The 15440-nt window shown below is 37.4% G+C and overlaps 1 protein-coding gene across 1 annotated transcript in view; it reads right to left on the reverse strand.

Annotated features, from left to right (window-relative positions):
• The window catches only part of LOC138114193 (BEN domain-containing protein 5), an 888499-nt gene that overhangs the window by 843117 nt on the left and 29942 nt on the right, over positions 1-15440 (reverse strand). The window contains exon 3 of the mRNA XM_069023367.1: positions 1479-1603. Coding sequence (XP_068879468.1) covers positions 1479-1603 — 125 coding nt within the window. The remainder of the gene's footprint in view (positions 1-1478; positions 1604-15440) is intronic.

Here is a 15440-nt window from a genome sequence, read left to right on the forward strand (position 1 = left end):
GTGCCTTCCTCGGACATTGCCTATATAATACATCAAAAATAAATACGATACAGGTAATGATTTATAGAGGGCTATTAAAATATCTACTCCTACACATAATGGGATCAAAGGTACTCTGTATTTGTATTAGTGCAACATTTTTAAGCAGTACTGAATAGTTTGGGTTTCATTGTTACTGTTTTCTAGGAAAACATAAAATAAATTAATCAAAATGCAGAAAACAGATTGCATTACACCGAATGTTTGATGTAGCAACTTCTAACTTTCATTTAATATAGCTGAGCTGCAATGACTAATGCTGCCCATGGCCTGTAGTACAAAGACCTAAAAAGGGTTCCAGACTAGATTACATCCAGGCAGGTCTCATTTTAACGGAAATTGGAGAGATGAGAAAAAGATTATAGGAGCACACATTATAAAAACAGACCTCACAAGCCAAACTTAATAGTGAAACCACTCTCTTTCATGTAGACAATCATGAAAACAAATATCCTGTAAGCACTAGATATATATTGTATCTTTCTACCTGATCTCTTTGCCTCCTTGAGACAGATTCCCATTCATCTCATGACTATATAATTTGATCATAGTTGGGTAAGGCACAGCAGGGGAAAGGGTCTGTCTGATAAAGTATCAGGCTCCAGGACGATAGATAAACAATTTCATGATTTCCAGTTGTAACAGGAATGCTACAGTGGTGGATACTACGATATTAGTCCCATAGGAATACACATATCAAGCTTCTGCAGTTTTTTTTTCTTACTAAATATGTTTTATTTCCAATAAGTAAAAATGACAGACTGATCCTGATAAACTAAGGCAGACCACCAGAACAAAATTCAAGGTGCGTGTGAAAAGTGAAATGAAATCCCTCTTTTATTTTTCAATGTGAAAGTTAGTATATAACTTTATAATTATACAAGAGAAAAAATAGAGCAAGGAAGTTTCTTTCTCAAGGGGAATTTTTACTGCAAAAAAACATTATTTAAAAGTAAGTGAAACAGTTGCCTATCAATTTGCTTCACATTTAAACCTCCTCTTTCACAAGCGACACGTTGGCAAGCAACTCCTCTGCTACAAGTCACTAGGGAAATGCCTGTTTGCAAAGCTACCTCATTGTTCTACATGTATTAAATGAAGGCTTGAGTGATAATATTTGAACAGCTATGATGGACTTTTTTCGTACATTAACACACATATTGAGTTGGAATGCAAAAACACAAATACATGGCAGCCATTACTAATACCAGTTCTGTGAGTTGGCAAACCTTACATTGTCTGCAGTTACCTCCTGTCTTGCACAGCCAAAAAGCACGGTCATACCTATACCAATGCTGATGTAAAAATTCAAACAAAGATATATTTTAGAGCAATTTTTAGTTTGCAAACCCTGGGTGTCATCTTTTTTGTTAAAGAAAATACATTCTGAAGTAAGCAATTTTTAAAGCTATCACACCATCTAACTTATGATCACTTACCTGTGATTCTTTCACGTTTTCCACAGTGAAGTTGAACCAGACTCGGAAGCGTGGGTTGCAGGTATCTGGCCTAATGAAGAGGTCATATTCAAACTCTGTGACATGGTCCACCCGGCCAAGGTTCCCTACCAAGGACAGATGAAACAGGATGTGTTTTAATGAATGGCTGATCAACTCCCCAGGAACTACACCGAGAAAAGTTTTTAAAACTTCTACCTCTGTTGGTTAAAATATGCAAGTACAAAAGGCCTTGCAGCAGTTCAGAATTATTTTTTAAAGGCAGTTCAGAGTTACTTTTAAAGGCCTAACTGTAGTCATAGAATAAAATATATAGCAGTAAGCTACATGCATATGAATACACCAAAAAGAAGACAACACAGATTTTTATTACTCAATCAAATTGACCTTTTGTCTCCTCTTATCTGAGTATTCCAATTATGTGTCCTAATATCCTTTTAATTGCTTCCTTTTTCTTTTTTTCCCTTTTCTAATTATGTCTCTGCACCTCTTTTAGCCCCCACCTGTATGGATTTCTTTCTTTCCAATTGCTGCTCTTGTTCAACCCTCTGTAACATTAAAGACCCCAGATTTCCCCCTGGCCCCTCTGGCTGTTGCTCTGAGCATCCCTCTCTCCACACAGATGGTCCAGCCTTCATCTCCTCTGTGATACAAAAACCATCTCAGTCCTTTTCCTTTACCATTTACAGCCACTATCACCCCCTTCCAAAGACACAAATGAGATTTTGCCTCAGCTTGTTCCTAGTGAATTTCATGGAATAGTATTTTTAAGTGTAGTCAGAGCTACATTGTCCCCTATGGCATTATTCAGCAGGCAACCACACTGGCTATAGAAATGAAGTTCAGCACTGGGAAAACCCACTAAGTGCTTTTAAATTGCTAAAATGGCATTTTTCCTTTGAAGTGTGCCAAGATTTTTAGAGACAGGGTTTAGACTGTCCATTTCATTTATACACTACAAAAATAAGACTTTACATTTTCCTGATCCAATCCAAAACCCATCTCATCAGGTCTTCTAAGACAGGGCCATGTTTTAGCTTGCATGCTAAATTATATTTCTTTCTAAAAAGTAGCACTGAAAACCTGGGTTTATGGTTTCAAATATATTTTGGGGTTGGAAATATACTGTTGGGTTCTAATGTGTATTTATAAGGCGATTTGAGCTAAACAATTCCCTCCTCAGCAAGTCCCGCTGCAGTCAATAGGACTCTTTCTGGTAACACACTGCTCAATACCAGCACAAGCAGCAAAATTCAGCTGATCTGCTGCTCTGGGCTGGAAAAGAAGCAGGAAAGAGACATTTTTAATTCTGTTTATCAATATTTCCAGGATTTCTACCTCATCCTAAATTGTTTCTGGCTTTACTAATGGAACATGTTTAATCTACCCTATTTTTAATGTTATCCTCTACTTTTCTACCCACATCCTTCTTTTCCGAAGAAAATTCTCTCCACTCCTTCCCTCTGCAGAGCTTCACTCCACACTCTCAATCTGTTCCCGAGGGCTCGCCTCAAGGAGACACTTAGCATTGGAAATATTGGAAAAACCAGCCCTTTTACAGAGCCAGAATGCCTCTGCCAAACATATATATAATGTCACCTGCCATGGCAGGGGTCGGTGCCCAGGTGCCGGCAGTGGGGCTGCAGGCCCAGCTCTTGGAGAGGCCGCGCTGCCCCTGCCCATTCCAGCCTTTTCCTGACACTCCCAGCCGACTCCAGAACGGCCTCACCCATGGCCCAGCCCAGACCCTCAGCCCAGCTGGTGAAAATGTGTCCAGTGAAGGGCAAAATCCTACACAGGCAGAGGGGCGAGGGAGCCTGAGGAGAACCGGGGATCGAGGAGGAGGAGGGAAGGGGGTGCCCTGGGAGCCAGGACAGAGACTCCCCTGTGCGTCCTGTGGGGAGAGGCTGGAGCAGGTGGATGTCTCCTGGAGGAGCACTGGCCCACAGAGGACCAGGCGCTCCCGACAGGACTGCGGCCCTGGGAGGGGAAGGGAAGGGAAAGGCCCAGGGTGGAGCAGGGGAGCAAGAAAGGATCAGCGGCAGAGCGCTGACCCCAGCTCTCAGCCCCTTGCACTGCTTCTTGTGTGGGGAAGTTGATCCTGGGAAATGGGGAAGGGCAGGGAGAAGGCATTGTTTTAATTTCTCTTTGATTTTTACTATGCAAACCTATTTTAACTGGCAATAAATTAGTCTCCCCACAGCGGAGTCCGTTTTGCCCGTGGAGGCCACTGGTGAGCGATCTCCCTGTCTGCACCTCAACCCATGAGCTTTTTCACCTTATTTTCACCCCTGTCCTGGTGAGGAGTGTGGGTGAGAGAGTGCTGGGTGGGCAAGGCCAACCCACCACAGCTCCTGGCTTTAGCTGAAGTCCCGGACACATCTGAGTACGCGTTTTGCCACAGGGGTCAGACCCATCACTTATTGACAACTGAGTTCAAACCTTAACGTAAACCATGATTTCCTACAGATTATTATCCAAAGTAAATAAGAATGGTAAAACCAAGCAATTGCATAGTAATACCCTTAATTAAGTGACTTCATTTTGCTGTATTTTTCATTAAATGCCTTGCGTAAATGACATAGCTGGACTAATAATATTCCTTGGATATTTCAGGATTTAGGTGGTCCAAGATATTCATCCCAAAAGTTTAGACTCCAGTTGCCTCATAGGTCACAGATTAAGCTCTCTCTGGACAAAGTTTGGTGTGTGGATGTCCTGAGTCAGCCTGAGCTGTGCATGGAATCCTGGCAGATTCTCTAGGGTTAAGGCAGCATCCTGGATGAACACAGATGGAGGACTAGGTCCATCTTGTAAACATATATGTATACCTGCCTTCCAGCAATCTCAGCAATTTCAGGTACAGATTATCTGCAGCACGGAGCAGAGGTGCAAATTTTGATGGAATTACTCCCAAAGAAGGACACAGAAGCAATTAAATTCATATTTAAAGTTCAAAGACCATTAAAGACTTGTACTGCAAGGCATAGGAAACTAAAAGATTATTAAGTGAATAATTAGAACAAAATGAGACCTTGATTTTGACCTTTTGCACATTTCAGTTCCTTTTTCAACATCAAGCTAACCTGAACTGGATGGGGAACAGATGAATCACTCAGAACCACTTTACAGAGAACACAGGATCCCTAAACCAGCACTGGAGAATTGTACTGATGTCAAGGGAATCACGGATGGTGAAGAGCTGGTGTGCTGGAGCCACTGCCATCCAGTCTGCTCTGGAAAACCCATCTCAAATCCAGCAGAGCCCTTAAAATTTAATCATTGGTGTGCTGATAACCCCAATATTGTTTTCTTTTTTGATTTGAATACTCCTGCGCTGGTTTGAGACAAATTTGGAGGAAATTTGTCCCTTCACGCCCTTCACTCCTAATGCAGTATTTTTTCCTTCTGTGGGTTTATTAGTTTATTATTAGTTTTTGCCTTTTACCAGGGTCCTTCAAAACACGCATCAGCTGCCATTGTCACCTGCAGCCCTTTGCAGTTTGGTGTCATTTGGACATTTCATTAGCCCACTATTTCTTGTCTGTCCTCCAGATGCTAAAGAGGCTGAACTGAGCACTAATGCCTTCGGTAACTAATTCAACAAGTTCCTCATGCTCAATAGACTATTGTTTGCAATATCACAGCCTTTGCTCACAATCTGTCAGCCTAATTTCAGCCCACATAGCAATGTCATTAAACAAGACGGCAGTTTTGGTACAAAGAAGCCAAGAACTGTAGGAACAAAACACCTCCTCACTTTAAGAGATGCTTTGTAGAAAACTGATAATGCCACAGAAAAACATTTCTTGGTGTCCAAGAAAGGATATAAACTTCCCAATGTTAATCTCATAAACAAACTGAACAGGTTTTTGTACTGCTTTCACAGTGCTGTAGTCATGGGCAATTGATTTATTCTAATGGATGAGAATTATATTCCAATACCACAGGTAACACAGTGACATGCATTAGAAACTATGCAAGAGGAATTAAAACATTGATTACAGCATTCCATTTAGATATTAAGCCACTTTCACACTGAAAATAAACATTTTTTCTTAAGTGCAAATCACTTCCAAGCTGATTTTTTTTAATATCTGTAAAAGGTTCCATAATTTTTTTTTCTTGCCTTTTTGCTAAATATATAGCAAGAGAGAAAACTATTGAATAAGTGGGTAGACAGCAAGTGCCTCTTGTGTCCCAGGAATCTCTGTGCAATTCCACAATGCATACCCTGTGCTTTGCAGTACCTGCAGCCAACAGTTTCTGTGCTGAAATGATGACAAATGTAAGAGAAAGCCAGATAGAACCAATTTTGTGTAATGTACCTGCCAACAGTTTTCAGTCATGATACAACTACTGTACGACCCTTCATGTGCACAGTTCTTATTCTGTGTACATTGCCAGGCTGGTAATTTGTGATAGCAGTAAGAGAGTCTGTTCACAACCCCATTGGTTAAGTATATTCTTTTACAATCAGAGAAAAACGTCTCACACTACTAAAACATCAGCTTTGCTTTACTACACTTTGAGTTCATTCCCACATGAACTCATCACCACTCCATTCCATAAATACAGAAGTCATATATATGAGATTATACAGCATTTTCCAAAGCCTCATCACTCCATATCTTGTGATTAGCACTATGTTTGGGGGTTAACATTACAAAACACAAGATATTAATGTTATTAAAGGTACATGTATGATTAATGAACTGATTGAGTAACATGATCTGCAAGGGAAAAAAAACCAACAACATTATGAGCAATAAAATCTGAACTGGTTGGCATTGTAACATAATTCTTGTTTAACTTTTTTTTAATAATCTGGGTGCACATCTGGATGTCAAATAACTTTCTGACTATATCTTAAAAGTAAAACAAGCAATTTATTAGGGTAGCCAGCACTTTGCAAAACACTTTGGCTTTTCTCCCTATGCACTCTGAAATTAGTTGCAGGGTTTTTTTCTATTATTATTTTACTTTACAGAAATATTAGCACAGATCTTTTTAAACTGATGGGAAGATGTGAACAAAGCAAATTCCCAAATGTCTATAAACTGACTTTCACTTAGCCTTGGGGTTTATTTTTAAGACACGCTCAATTTTCAGTCACAGTTCTGTTCAATACTCTTAGCATACTGAGAAAAGAGGAGACATACTTTCCTTTAATCATTCAAGCTGAAATTCCTAATTATATTTGCTTAAATTGCTTTACAGAGTAATGCTTAGTGCAATGCTCTCAAAATGTGAATAGTGAAAGGGGTCAATAGCATGTTTCAAGTTTCTTTAAAAGTCAGAAAAAAAGCCCAATGATACTATTTTATTAATCATGCAACATACACTTAGTCCTCATAAAATATTAATGTATATTGCTTCCTACATCAATAAAAAGTGTACTTTACACAAAGAAAGAAAACCTGCTTAAGAAAATGCTGGCTAAAGTTACTAAACATTCTAACAATTATCATAAAAATGCTAGAAAATAAAATATAGATATGTTAAGCAATCCTAAAATCTTCTTAAACCACACATTGTGCTTGCCTACAGAGAATTTTTAAGATGAAAAATAGACCTTGAGGGTCTTAGACAAGCCTGAGGCAATATAAAGAAAAAGGTCAAACACTCTGCTAAAAAGGACCGTTATCTTCAGAACAACAACTTATCAGCCAGCTTGCAGCCCTGCTTATTTACAGTTATTGGTCCCAGAGGAAGTGCACTTCAGCGCAGGGCGCGATTACTTTGTAATGAGTTTGCCAGAAATGGTAAAGGAAACTAATTTGTAACAATGTGCTGTTCCCGGCACATGAACTTTCTCAGACACTTTTTTTTTGTCCGGCCATGAATAACTAACTTCAGCCTCCCTAATAAGCAGTGAAAACAGAAGTGCTCTAAACCCGACTGAGTCGCGAGCATAAATGTGCTGAAATATCAGTGATTATCCCTCTCAGCTGTCCATTACAGTACTCATGATGACCACCAATTCCCCTGTGGTGGATGTATAGAATGCAGGTTTCAGGGGGTGGATTTGCACATGAAAATTAACACCATTTGGAAGAAAATAGCCTGCACCTGTCACAGATTAGCAACAAAAGGTCAAATGCCTCCTTTTACACCTAGAGCACTTGCATATTGTATGCCTTGCTTATAGGAGCCTAATTCTAGTTTCTTAATTCAGAAAAGTGAGCACCATGGTGAACTGAGGAGAAAAAAAGAATTAAATCTTGGCTAAAAGCTATCAATAAATCTATTGATCAAGATACATATGAATGGAAGTAGCTGAGGCAATCTCTGTCTCTAAAAGAGGTAGTTTTTCAAAAGAGAATTACACAAAGTGCTCTTCTGTTTTTGTCAATATGCTGCCAGGTTTTGAAATGCTATTTTTCATCCACACAATAAAAATCTTGACAAGTAAGCAATAGAAAATCACTAATACACTTGCAGCTGCATTTCAATCTATACAAATTCTTTAAACAAAAACAACCAAGGAACAGATTGGAATATACATCATTTTCAGTTGAACCTGGGATCAAGTCCAAGATAGCCAAACAGTATTAATCTATATTTCATGCAACTCTGTATTTCACAAAATAAGGTAAAATGTTGAATATGGAATAGTCTTGATGGAATTCATCCTTATAGATCATAAAACACATTGAGATGATAATGCAAAGAAATTTCATCGATATGTTCTAAATGGAACAGGAACTACAGGGACTGAGATCTGTAAAAACTTCTCTCAACTGAAAGATTAGGTATCTTCTGAAAGGAGTGCATCTAGGAATATCAGATGTAAACTCCCACTTGCTTTATGGTCTTTGTCTGTGAAAAGAATTCATAAAAAATAGTTTGGCAATAAGTCCTAAAGAACTTCTAAATAGTATTTGAATTCTAACTAGAAAAAGAAAAATCTAATTAAATAGTGATGATCTCTAACGCCCACAACAGTTTTTGCATCATGTCCTAGATTCCTGCCCAGAGCATACATCAGCTCAAGATATCTGAAACCACAAAACATGTGATTTGAAAAAAGAAGACCATACCATAAAAAAAAATATATAACACCTGCAAATTATAGTTTAAATTATTAAAATTGCACATATCAAGCTCTGCAACACAAAGTAATATCTACACTGCCACAGTTAAATCAATGTTCTGCAGAAAAATCCTCGGTACTCTTCAGCAATATAGTATTCTTTTAAAAACCTGATGTTTCAGTTAAAACCATAGCAATGCTCATGACTCCACTCTTGGTCAAAATCCAGACTGCCAGACTGCCTGGTCAAGACTATCAAACAGGCAAGTATTTCAACAGTACATGGCTCGAAAAGCTGGATGTTTCAGACTTGATTTGCAGTCTCTTTTCTATCTTCCCTCCTCAATTAGGCAAGCTGAAATTGTTGTTTCCATTATGTTTTAAGTTTTTATCAATAGTGACATCCAAAGAACAGCAAATCTGTAGTTTTTGTGAAAAATGTATGGGAACAATGACTTAGGTCTTAGCAGCAGTAAAAGGCCAGGTCCTATCTCTGCAAAGGGAAAATCAGGATATAGAGCTCACAGGGGCTGAGAAATTCTGATTGAGCTTTTCTTGTAAGCAGACGATGTGATAAAATCTAATTGTGACTGAGAGCACATGAAAATTCTAGCTTTACATTTTTCTTGGTTATCTATGCAAACAACATTAAAATAAATTGTATTTTTGGGGTATATGTAAGTTATGGATCTCTATTTGTTTCTTTGTTTCTTCAGGCGTTGCTCTTAATTCCTAACAATGAGAGCCTGCTCTGATTTTCCACACCTTTTCAAGATCACACTCTGAGTTCCACTCTCCCCAGTACTTTTCCTCCCAAGCAATAAGTAAGGTACACTAGATGCATTTCCTGGGGGCATTCTGCCCACAGGCCCTGGGAACACAGCTACTGCTCCTCAGTGGTCCCAAACAAGTGTAATGAATAAATCTTTAATTCCTTTGTATTGAGTTAAATTGCAGAAATATTAATGATGTGTAGTCTAGACCTAAACACCCACAGGAGTTTTATAAATTAAAACTTTTATCTGAATTAGAGTAGGAGGTAGAATTGTCTTCCACACAGAAAATTAAGGGAATGAATTGAAAACCTTTAAGAAAGAGTAAGGTTGAAAAAGGAGAGAATCATAAACAATCTGAAATCTATTCGTTGAATATAAAAGAAAGAGGGGTGGGATGGGCAATGCCATGATTTACTTTACTAAAAAAAGTTACAAAAAGATTGTCATATTTCAGGAGTCTGGGCAGTCCTGCCATTGGATAGCTTTAGGATGAATTCTTCCTTTCAGAGAAAAATACTTTTCTTGGTCACAGGTGTTTGAATGATGTCTGGGCAAAGGGAAAGGGAGAATAGTGGAATTAAAATTTATTAAGTAGGTTTGATCTCCCTCCTGCAATGAGAATACTATTACAGAGATTTCACATTATAAATAACTGTAAAGTTCTAGCAAGTGTTAATCCCAAAGGCCACATACTGACATCACTTACAACTTTCTTTTATAGTCCAGGAGAGTAAACAATGCAATTTAGAAAGACAACATGAGCAGATAGAACAAGAATATTTTCTGTCTTTTTATGTTCGTTAAGTAAAGCAGTCTTAATGGTGATCCCAGTTTAGAGCACAATGAAAAACAGCAACAAGTATTCCCGAATATTTAGTGATCATGATTGCTCAACAACCACTATGAGCAAAGTAGCTCACATATATCAACATATCCCTGTTAATACTACAAAGACCATTGTGTAAACAGCAGGCTTACTTAGTTATTAAGAAATTACGCAACACAATCTTGCTGAAAGAATTCAATAGTTTTGATCAGATGAGATTGATATTTAATCACTTGCAGCCAAAGAGCCTTATTTCAAAATTGCCCTTTTCAATAAAAACTAATGCTTTCAGTTAAAGGACCTAAAAAACGTGGTGCTGCAAAGAATAAAATGTCAATTTTCACCGTGTAGGGAAATTGTAAAGGATAGATAAAATGGAGTCCGTCTCTTGACTCCTCCTACATCTGTGAGAGTCTTATGAATTACAGAAATATCAGCAGAGCCCAAGACTGCAGGACAAATGCTCCAAAAACTCACAAAATCATGTAAATATGCAAACTGACAGTGGTAAAGCAGCAAAGCATCAACTTAGTAGGGAGTGTCAAGAGTGCTTAAAAATCAGAGGCCCATGCCCTAAGATGGCCACTGCTCACCCACTACACCAAATCCACCAAATCCCCAGAAAAACAGATTTCTCTTCTCCCTCTTTATCAATTCCCCAAAGGCCTCCAATGACAGATGGGCAGTTATTTATCCACAGCAGTGAACCTTTGTTAAAGGAAAATCAGAATACAAAGAGGTTTTGCATTAGTGTCATGAAACTCAGCTTTCTTTAACAAAGCATGTGCTCCCAAAATGGGTCTCTCACGGCTGTGCTTGTACCACATCTTTCAGAGCAGAGCTCTTAAAGGAAAAGCATTTGGGGAAATTTCTGTCTGGAAGTCACTTAGCATATAATGGGTGCTATTCTAAATAAATAATTAATAAGTTAATAAATAAATTATAACAACGTCTGCAGCCTTTACCACAGAAGCAACCAGCAAGGCAGATGAGGGAATAGGAACTGCGGGACCACAGTGGGATGTACCATCACTGGTGTGTCACAGTGAAACATGTTCTAAATACTGACTTGGCTGGGGCCTGGTGCTCAGTGTACACCACTGAAATCTGTTGCTCTCTATAGCCTCTGATGTAAAACATTCTCCTATTTACCTGGTGCCTAGACGGCACAGGTGTGCAAAAAAAGAATTAAAAATGGCTAAAAATGTTAAAAGCTGCATATTCTTTATTCTTAAGTACATCACAGCAGTTCTACTTATGTAATGCTTCCTACTCAATATATTCATCATTTTGCAAAGACCCTGAGAATTCTTGTAATGCAAAAGAGGAGAAAGTTCTTTCATCCTACAAGGGAGGATATTCCTGTTGATTTATTCCTGCACAGTAATGCTGTAATTCTGCATTTGGCCTAGTTTGGTGCCTTATACACAGAATCACCATTTTTCCAGGGGAATCCGTCCAAAGTATAACTACAGACGGACACTTGAATAAAAATGGAAATCTTAATCATTTTGGAGACCTGTAGTTATATTATAACCTCAAGGACTTCTCAAAAGTCACCAGAGCTGTAAATAAAATTGGAGGTTTTTTATTAAAGAGTATTAATGGAAAGGTTCCAGGTATTGCCTTAGAAAAGAATCTTGCTTTTTGAGATGGATCCTGGATAAGAACCTTCTTTAACTAATAAATTACTGGGTTTATAGCTAAAATTTTCTTTATCACATAAAAAAAAATCCTTGAAAGGTACTGTAAGGATAGACTTTCCATACAAATACTGAATCTGAATAATATCTGTCCTACATACAGCTTTTGCAGAAGAAACAGTCTTATTTTAGTTTATTATAAAACTGAATTTGATTCTCTATGCCATTATCAATCTAGTCACAAAAACAGTTTGGGGGCTAGAAATGTTATTCTCACTCAATACATTAATCCCATCATTTCATTGCCTAAAAGTGGTATCTTACCATATAATCTCCATGATAAAATTTACAGATAGACTTCCCTGCAGTCTGGGTACATTTTTAGCCATTTCATCAGATTAGACTGATACACAACTTTTCTGCTCATCTCCTCCTCCTCTGTAGCTCCTGCTCTGACATTCTTTTGTAGAACAAGGTGATTTCGCTACTTTTCTCTTTATTATACAGCATTTTGATCCTTGTAGGTAATGGAACTTGCTCCTGTATTTTCACTTATATAATTTTCTGACTCCTGTGTCTTGCTATTTTCCTTTCCTCCAGACACCAGCCTGTTCTGGAGGCCCCCCTTGATTTTCAGACCTACCAGTATTTATGAAATGCCAATACTGTTCATATCCTAACTACATTATATTGGTTTGTTTTTATAATGCTGCTAGAATTTATACAGGCCTTTGTAGCTGTAACCACATGGATGTTAAAGAAAACTGCTTACCCTCATTTGTCTTTGTTTAGTTAAAGCTTAAATTAGACCTTAAAAAACTATCTAGTTGATGTTATTTTTTCAATCAGAAGTGATAATTTAAATATTGACATTTTAGATGGCACCAACATGTTTTTGATTACTGCTATGGTTACAATGTTTTTTTATATCTGAATGTCTGTCTTAATTTTGTTGGGGTTTTGGTGGTTTTTTGGTTTTTTTTATTTTGCTGAATCCAGAAGCGTTTCCTTTTATTTCAAAGTATTTCTATGTTTGTAGTAAATTAAACATTAATCTTTCTCTGCAAATGTCAAGTGATATTTAAATGTTTTTCTGGCAGATAAATGATTATTAATATTAATGCAATAAAATCACTGCTCTTTGTCCTTTCTTTGATATTTAAGAAAAAATTAAGAATGTCAAAACAGTTCTGCAAAAAGAGAATTCATTGGTCTACCATCCACTCTTCATTAGCCTGAGAGGTAAAAAAATTACTGATCTTGTGAGACAATGTGTTTATAGAATCAGAAAGGATTGAAAATGAATTACTCTATCAGTGGTAGAGTGTGTATCACTTCAATGTGAAAATGCCTTGTTAAAGTTCACTTTAATTTAAAGCCCCCTTTTGTCATTCAAAAAGCTTTAGCACAATGAAAGAATCTTTGTCACTTTCATAATTAGCCCCTCTTGCACTAAATGAGAATAAAATCTGATCAGAAGTCCATACAGGCAAGGTCATAAATCAAAGAGAAAAGCTCCACAACAGTCCTGTAAGATGTCCAAAGGCACACACAGCTTGGAATTAAAGCACTGTAGTCAGGATCCACTCCCAGAAACACAGCACAAAAAAAGCCCCAATAATATCTGTTTGACAGGCTAAATTTATCTCCATATTCTGTAGCCCTATAAACACATTTTGCTGTTTAGATATAAAAGCAATTTCAGCACCAAGGACAATCCAGGAAAGCAAACAGCTGTTAAAGTGCTACTATCACCATTTGCCAAGCAAAGTCAAATTAATTCAACTTAATGCTCTCACTTCAAACTGTGGCAGTAAAACAAAAAAAAATGCCATATATGATAATTGTCATAAAGCAGGAACAAAAGTTGTATTAACAGAAAAAACTCCTTAGGAAATAGAGTTTAATTTTATACCCAGAGTGAGTATGCAGCTCCGCTCAAATTTAAACTGGATTTTATTCAACTTATTTTCATTTTCAGAGGAAAGTAAAAAGAAATTTTGAAAGATGCAATAAAATTCTCAACCTTGGACAGTTATGGAGAGAGTGACAGCACATCACTCTCTCTACTCAGGGACCATCAGAACACCAACAGATATCCAAGCCATCAACATATTATTTTACTCCCCATGTTAACTCAAAATGAGGATTTCATCAGAAAATGATGCCTAAAACATGGGGAGAGAGGAGGGCAAGGCAAGAGCAAGGGAGGAAGTTGAGGGAATGACTGTTATAAAGTGGCAGCCAGCAATGAAATTTGTATTCTACAATAAATACCCCTTCTACAATTCCATGTATTATGTTAACACTAAATGCTAATCTTAAATTTTAATCAGATGGGAGTATTTTTAAAGTAGCTACATCCATCCAAACAGGAATTTTCATGAAAATGCACAGTCACATCTATAAAGTCTACATATATGTGTAGACATTTGTATTTGTATATCCCTACCTTCAAATACACTGCTGTGTACAGTAAAATTGTGCAACTTTCCTCCATGAGATTTTGGATTTTAACAATATTTTGTCTGCAGAACCAAGCTGTTAAAGTCCTATCTCTAACCATGCAAACACCAAACTACTTTCAAAGGAATGGCTTGTTTGGAGGGCGTTTGCTTACATGTCTGTCATATGTTCCCGAAATTTCACATTACAAGAATTATATAATGATAATTATATAATTCAGTTCCACATATCTGGAGACATATGGAGTTGGCCTGCTAAGCAACAGACTGAAGTGCATCAGTGTGACAAAAGGAGAGCACTGCCTTTCTCCATCCTCCTACAATCTCACGCTTTAGCTCACTAACACTGAGCTTCTCACGTTGGTTCAGGTAGTGAGCACTCGAGTTTCCCCCTGGACACAGCCCCCCGTGCTTGAGACACAAAATAAATGTAATTTCCCTTGTTTCTCAGACATACAGGTATCTAACAGGTGCAATTTGCTAACTCTCATACAGGCAAAGCAAGCCTGGGAACTGTGACGAGGGTGTGCAGGTGATTAGAGAAAGAAAATGGATTTAAGATGGATGGGATGAGCATCTAAGTCAGACATACTATTGAAATTGAACTGCCTAGATCTTTTTTCTTATAAGTGAGTATTCCAAAAAGCCAATAAAGCTTTTAAACAAAAAGCAGGCTTTTTTACAATATAATAAACTAGATTAATTGGCTTTTAAATACAGAAAACTCAAAATTACTAAGTATGAAGGAACAAAACTCAGAACAGAACTCCCTTGCCCACTCTGCTCCTGCTATACTTTTCACCTTTATCTGAATTTCCCAAAATGCAGAGGAAACTATGGTTTTAAAGCCAATCACATCACACACTGACTTTTTCCACTCTTCTAATAATTCTTTGATATCCAGAAGTTTCTAGCCTACCAAGACGCCCACTTAAGCTTGATTTAGGATTCTAATTAAGTGGATTTAAATTAAATTTTCTTTTATTTGACTGTATCTCCAAATTTTTTCTCACTGGGTTTCTGTTTGGTAGGAACATATTTTTCCAAAAAGAAAGAAAAAAAAATATTAAAAAAAGGAAATATTTAGATTTTCAAAATAGACAACATTTTTTTGTAAATTATTTTATGGAGCCAGAAAACAAATCAGTATTTCTAAAGCAATTAGTACTTAAAGAACTTTACTGTGATTGTTGGGCTG

Source organism: Aphelocoma coerulescens, chromosome 8, assembly GCF_041296385.1.
Source record: "Aphelocoma coerulescens isolate FSJ_1873_10779 chromosome 8, UR_Acoe_1.0, whole genome shotgun sequence".
Classification (NCBI taxonomy): Eukaryota; Metazoa; Chordata; class Aves; order Passeriformes; family Corvidae; genus Aphelocoma; species Aphelocoma coerulescens.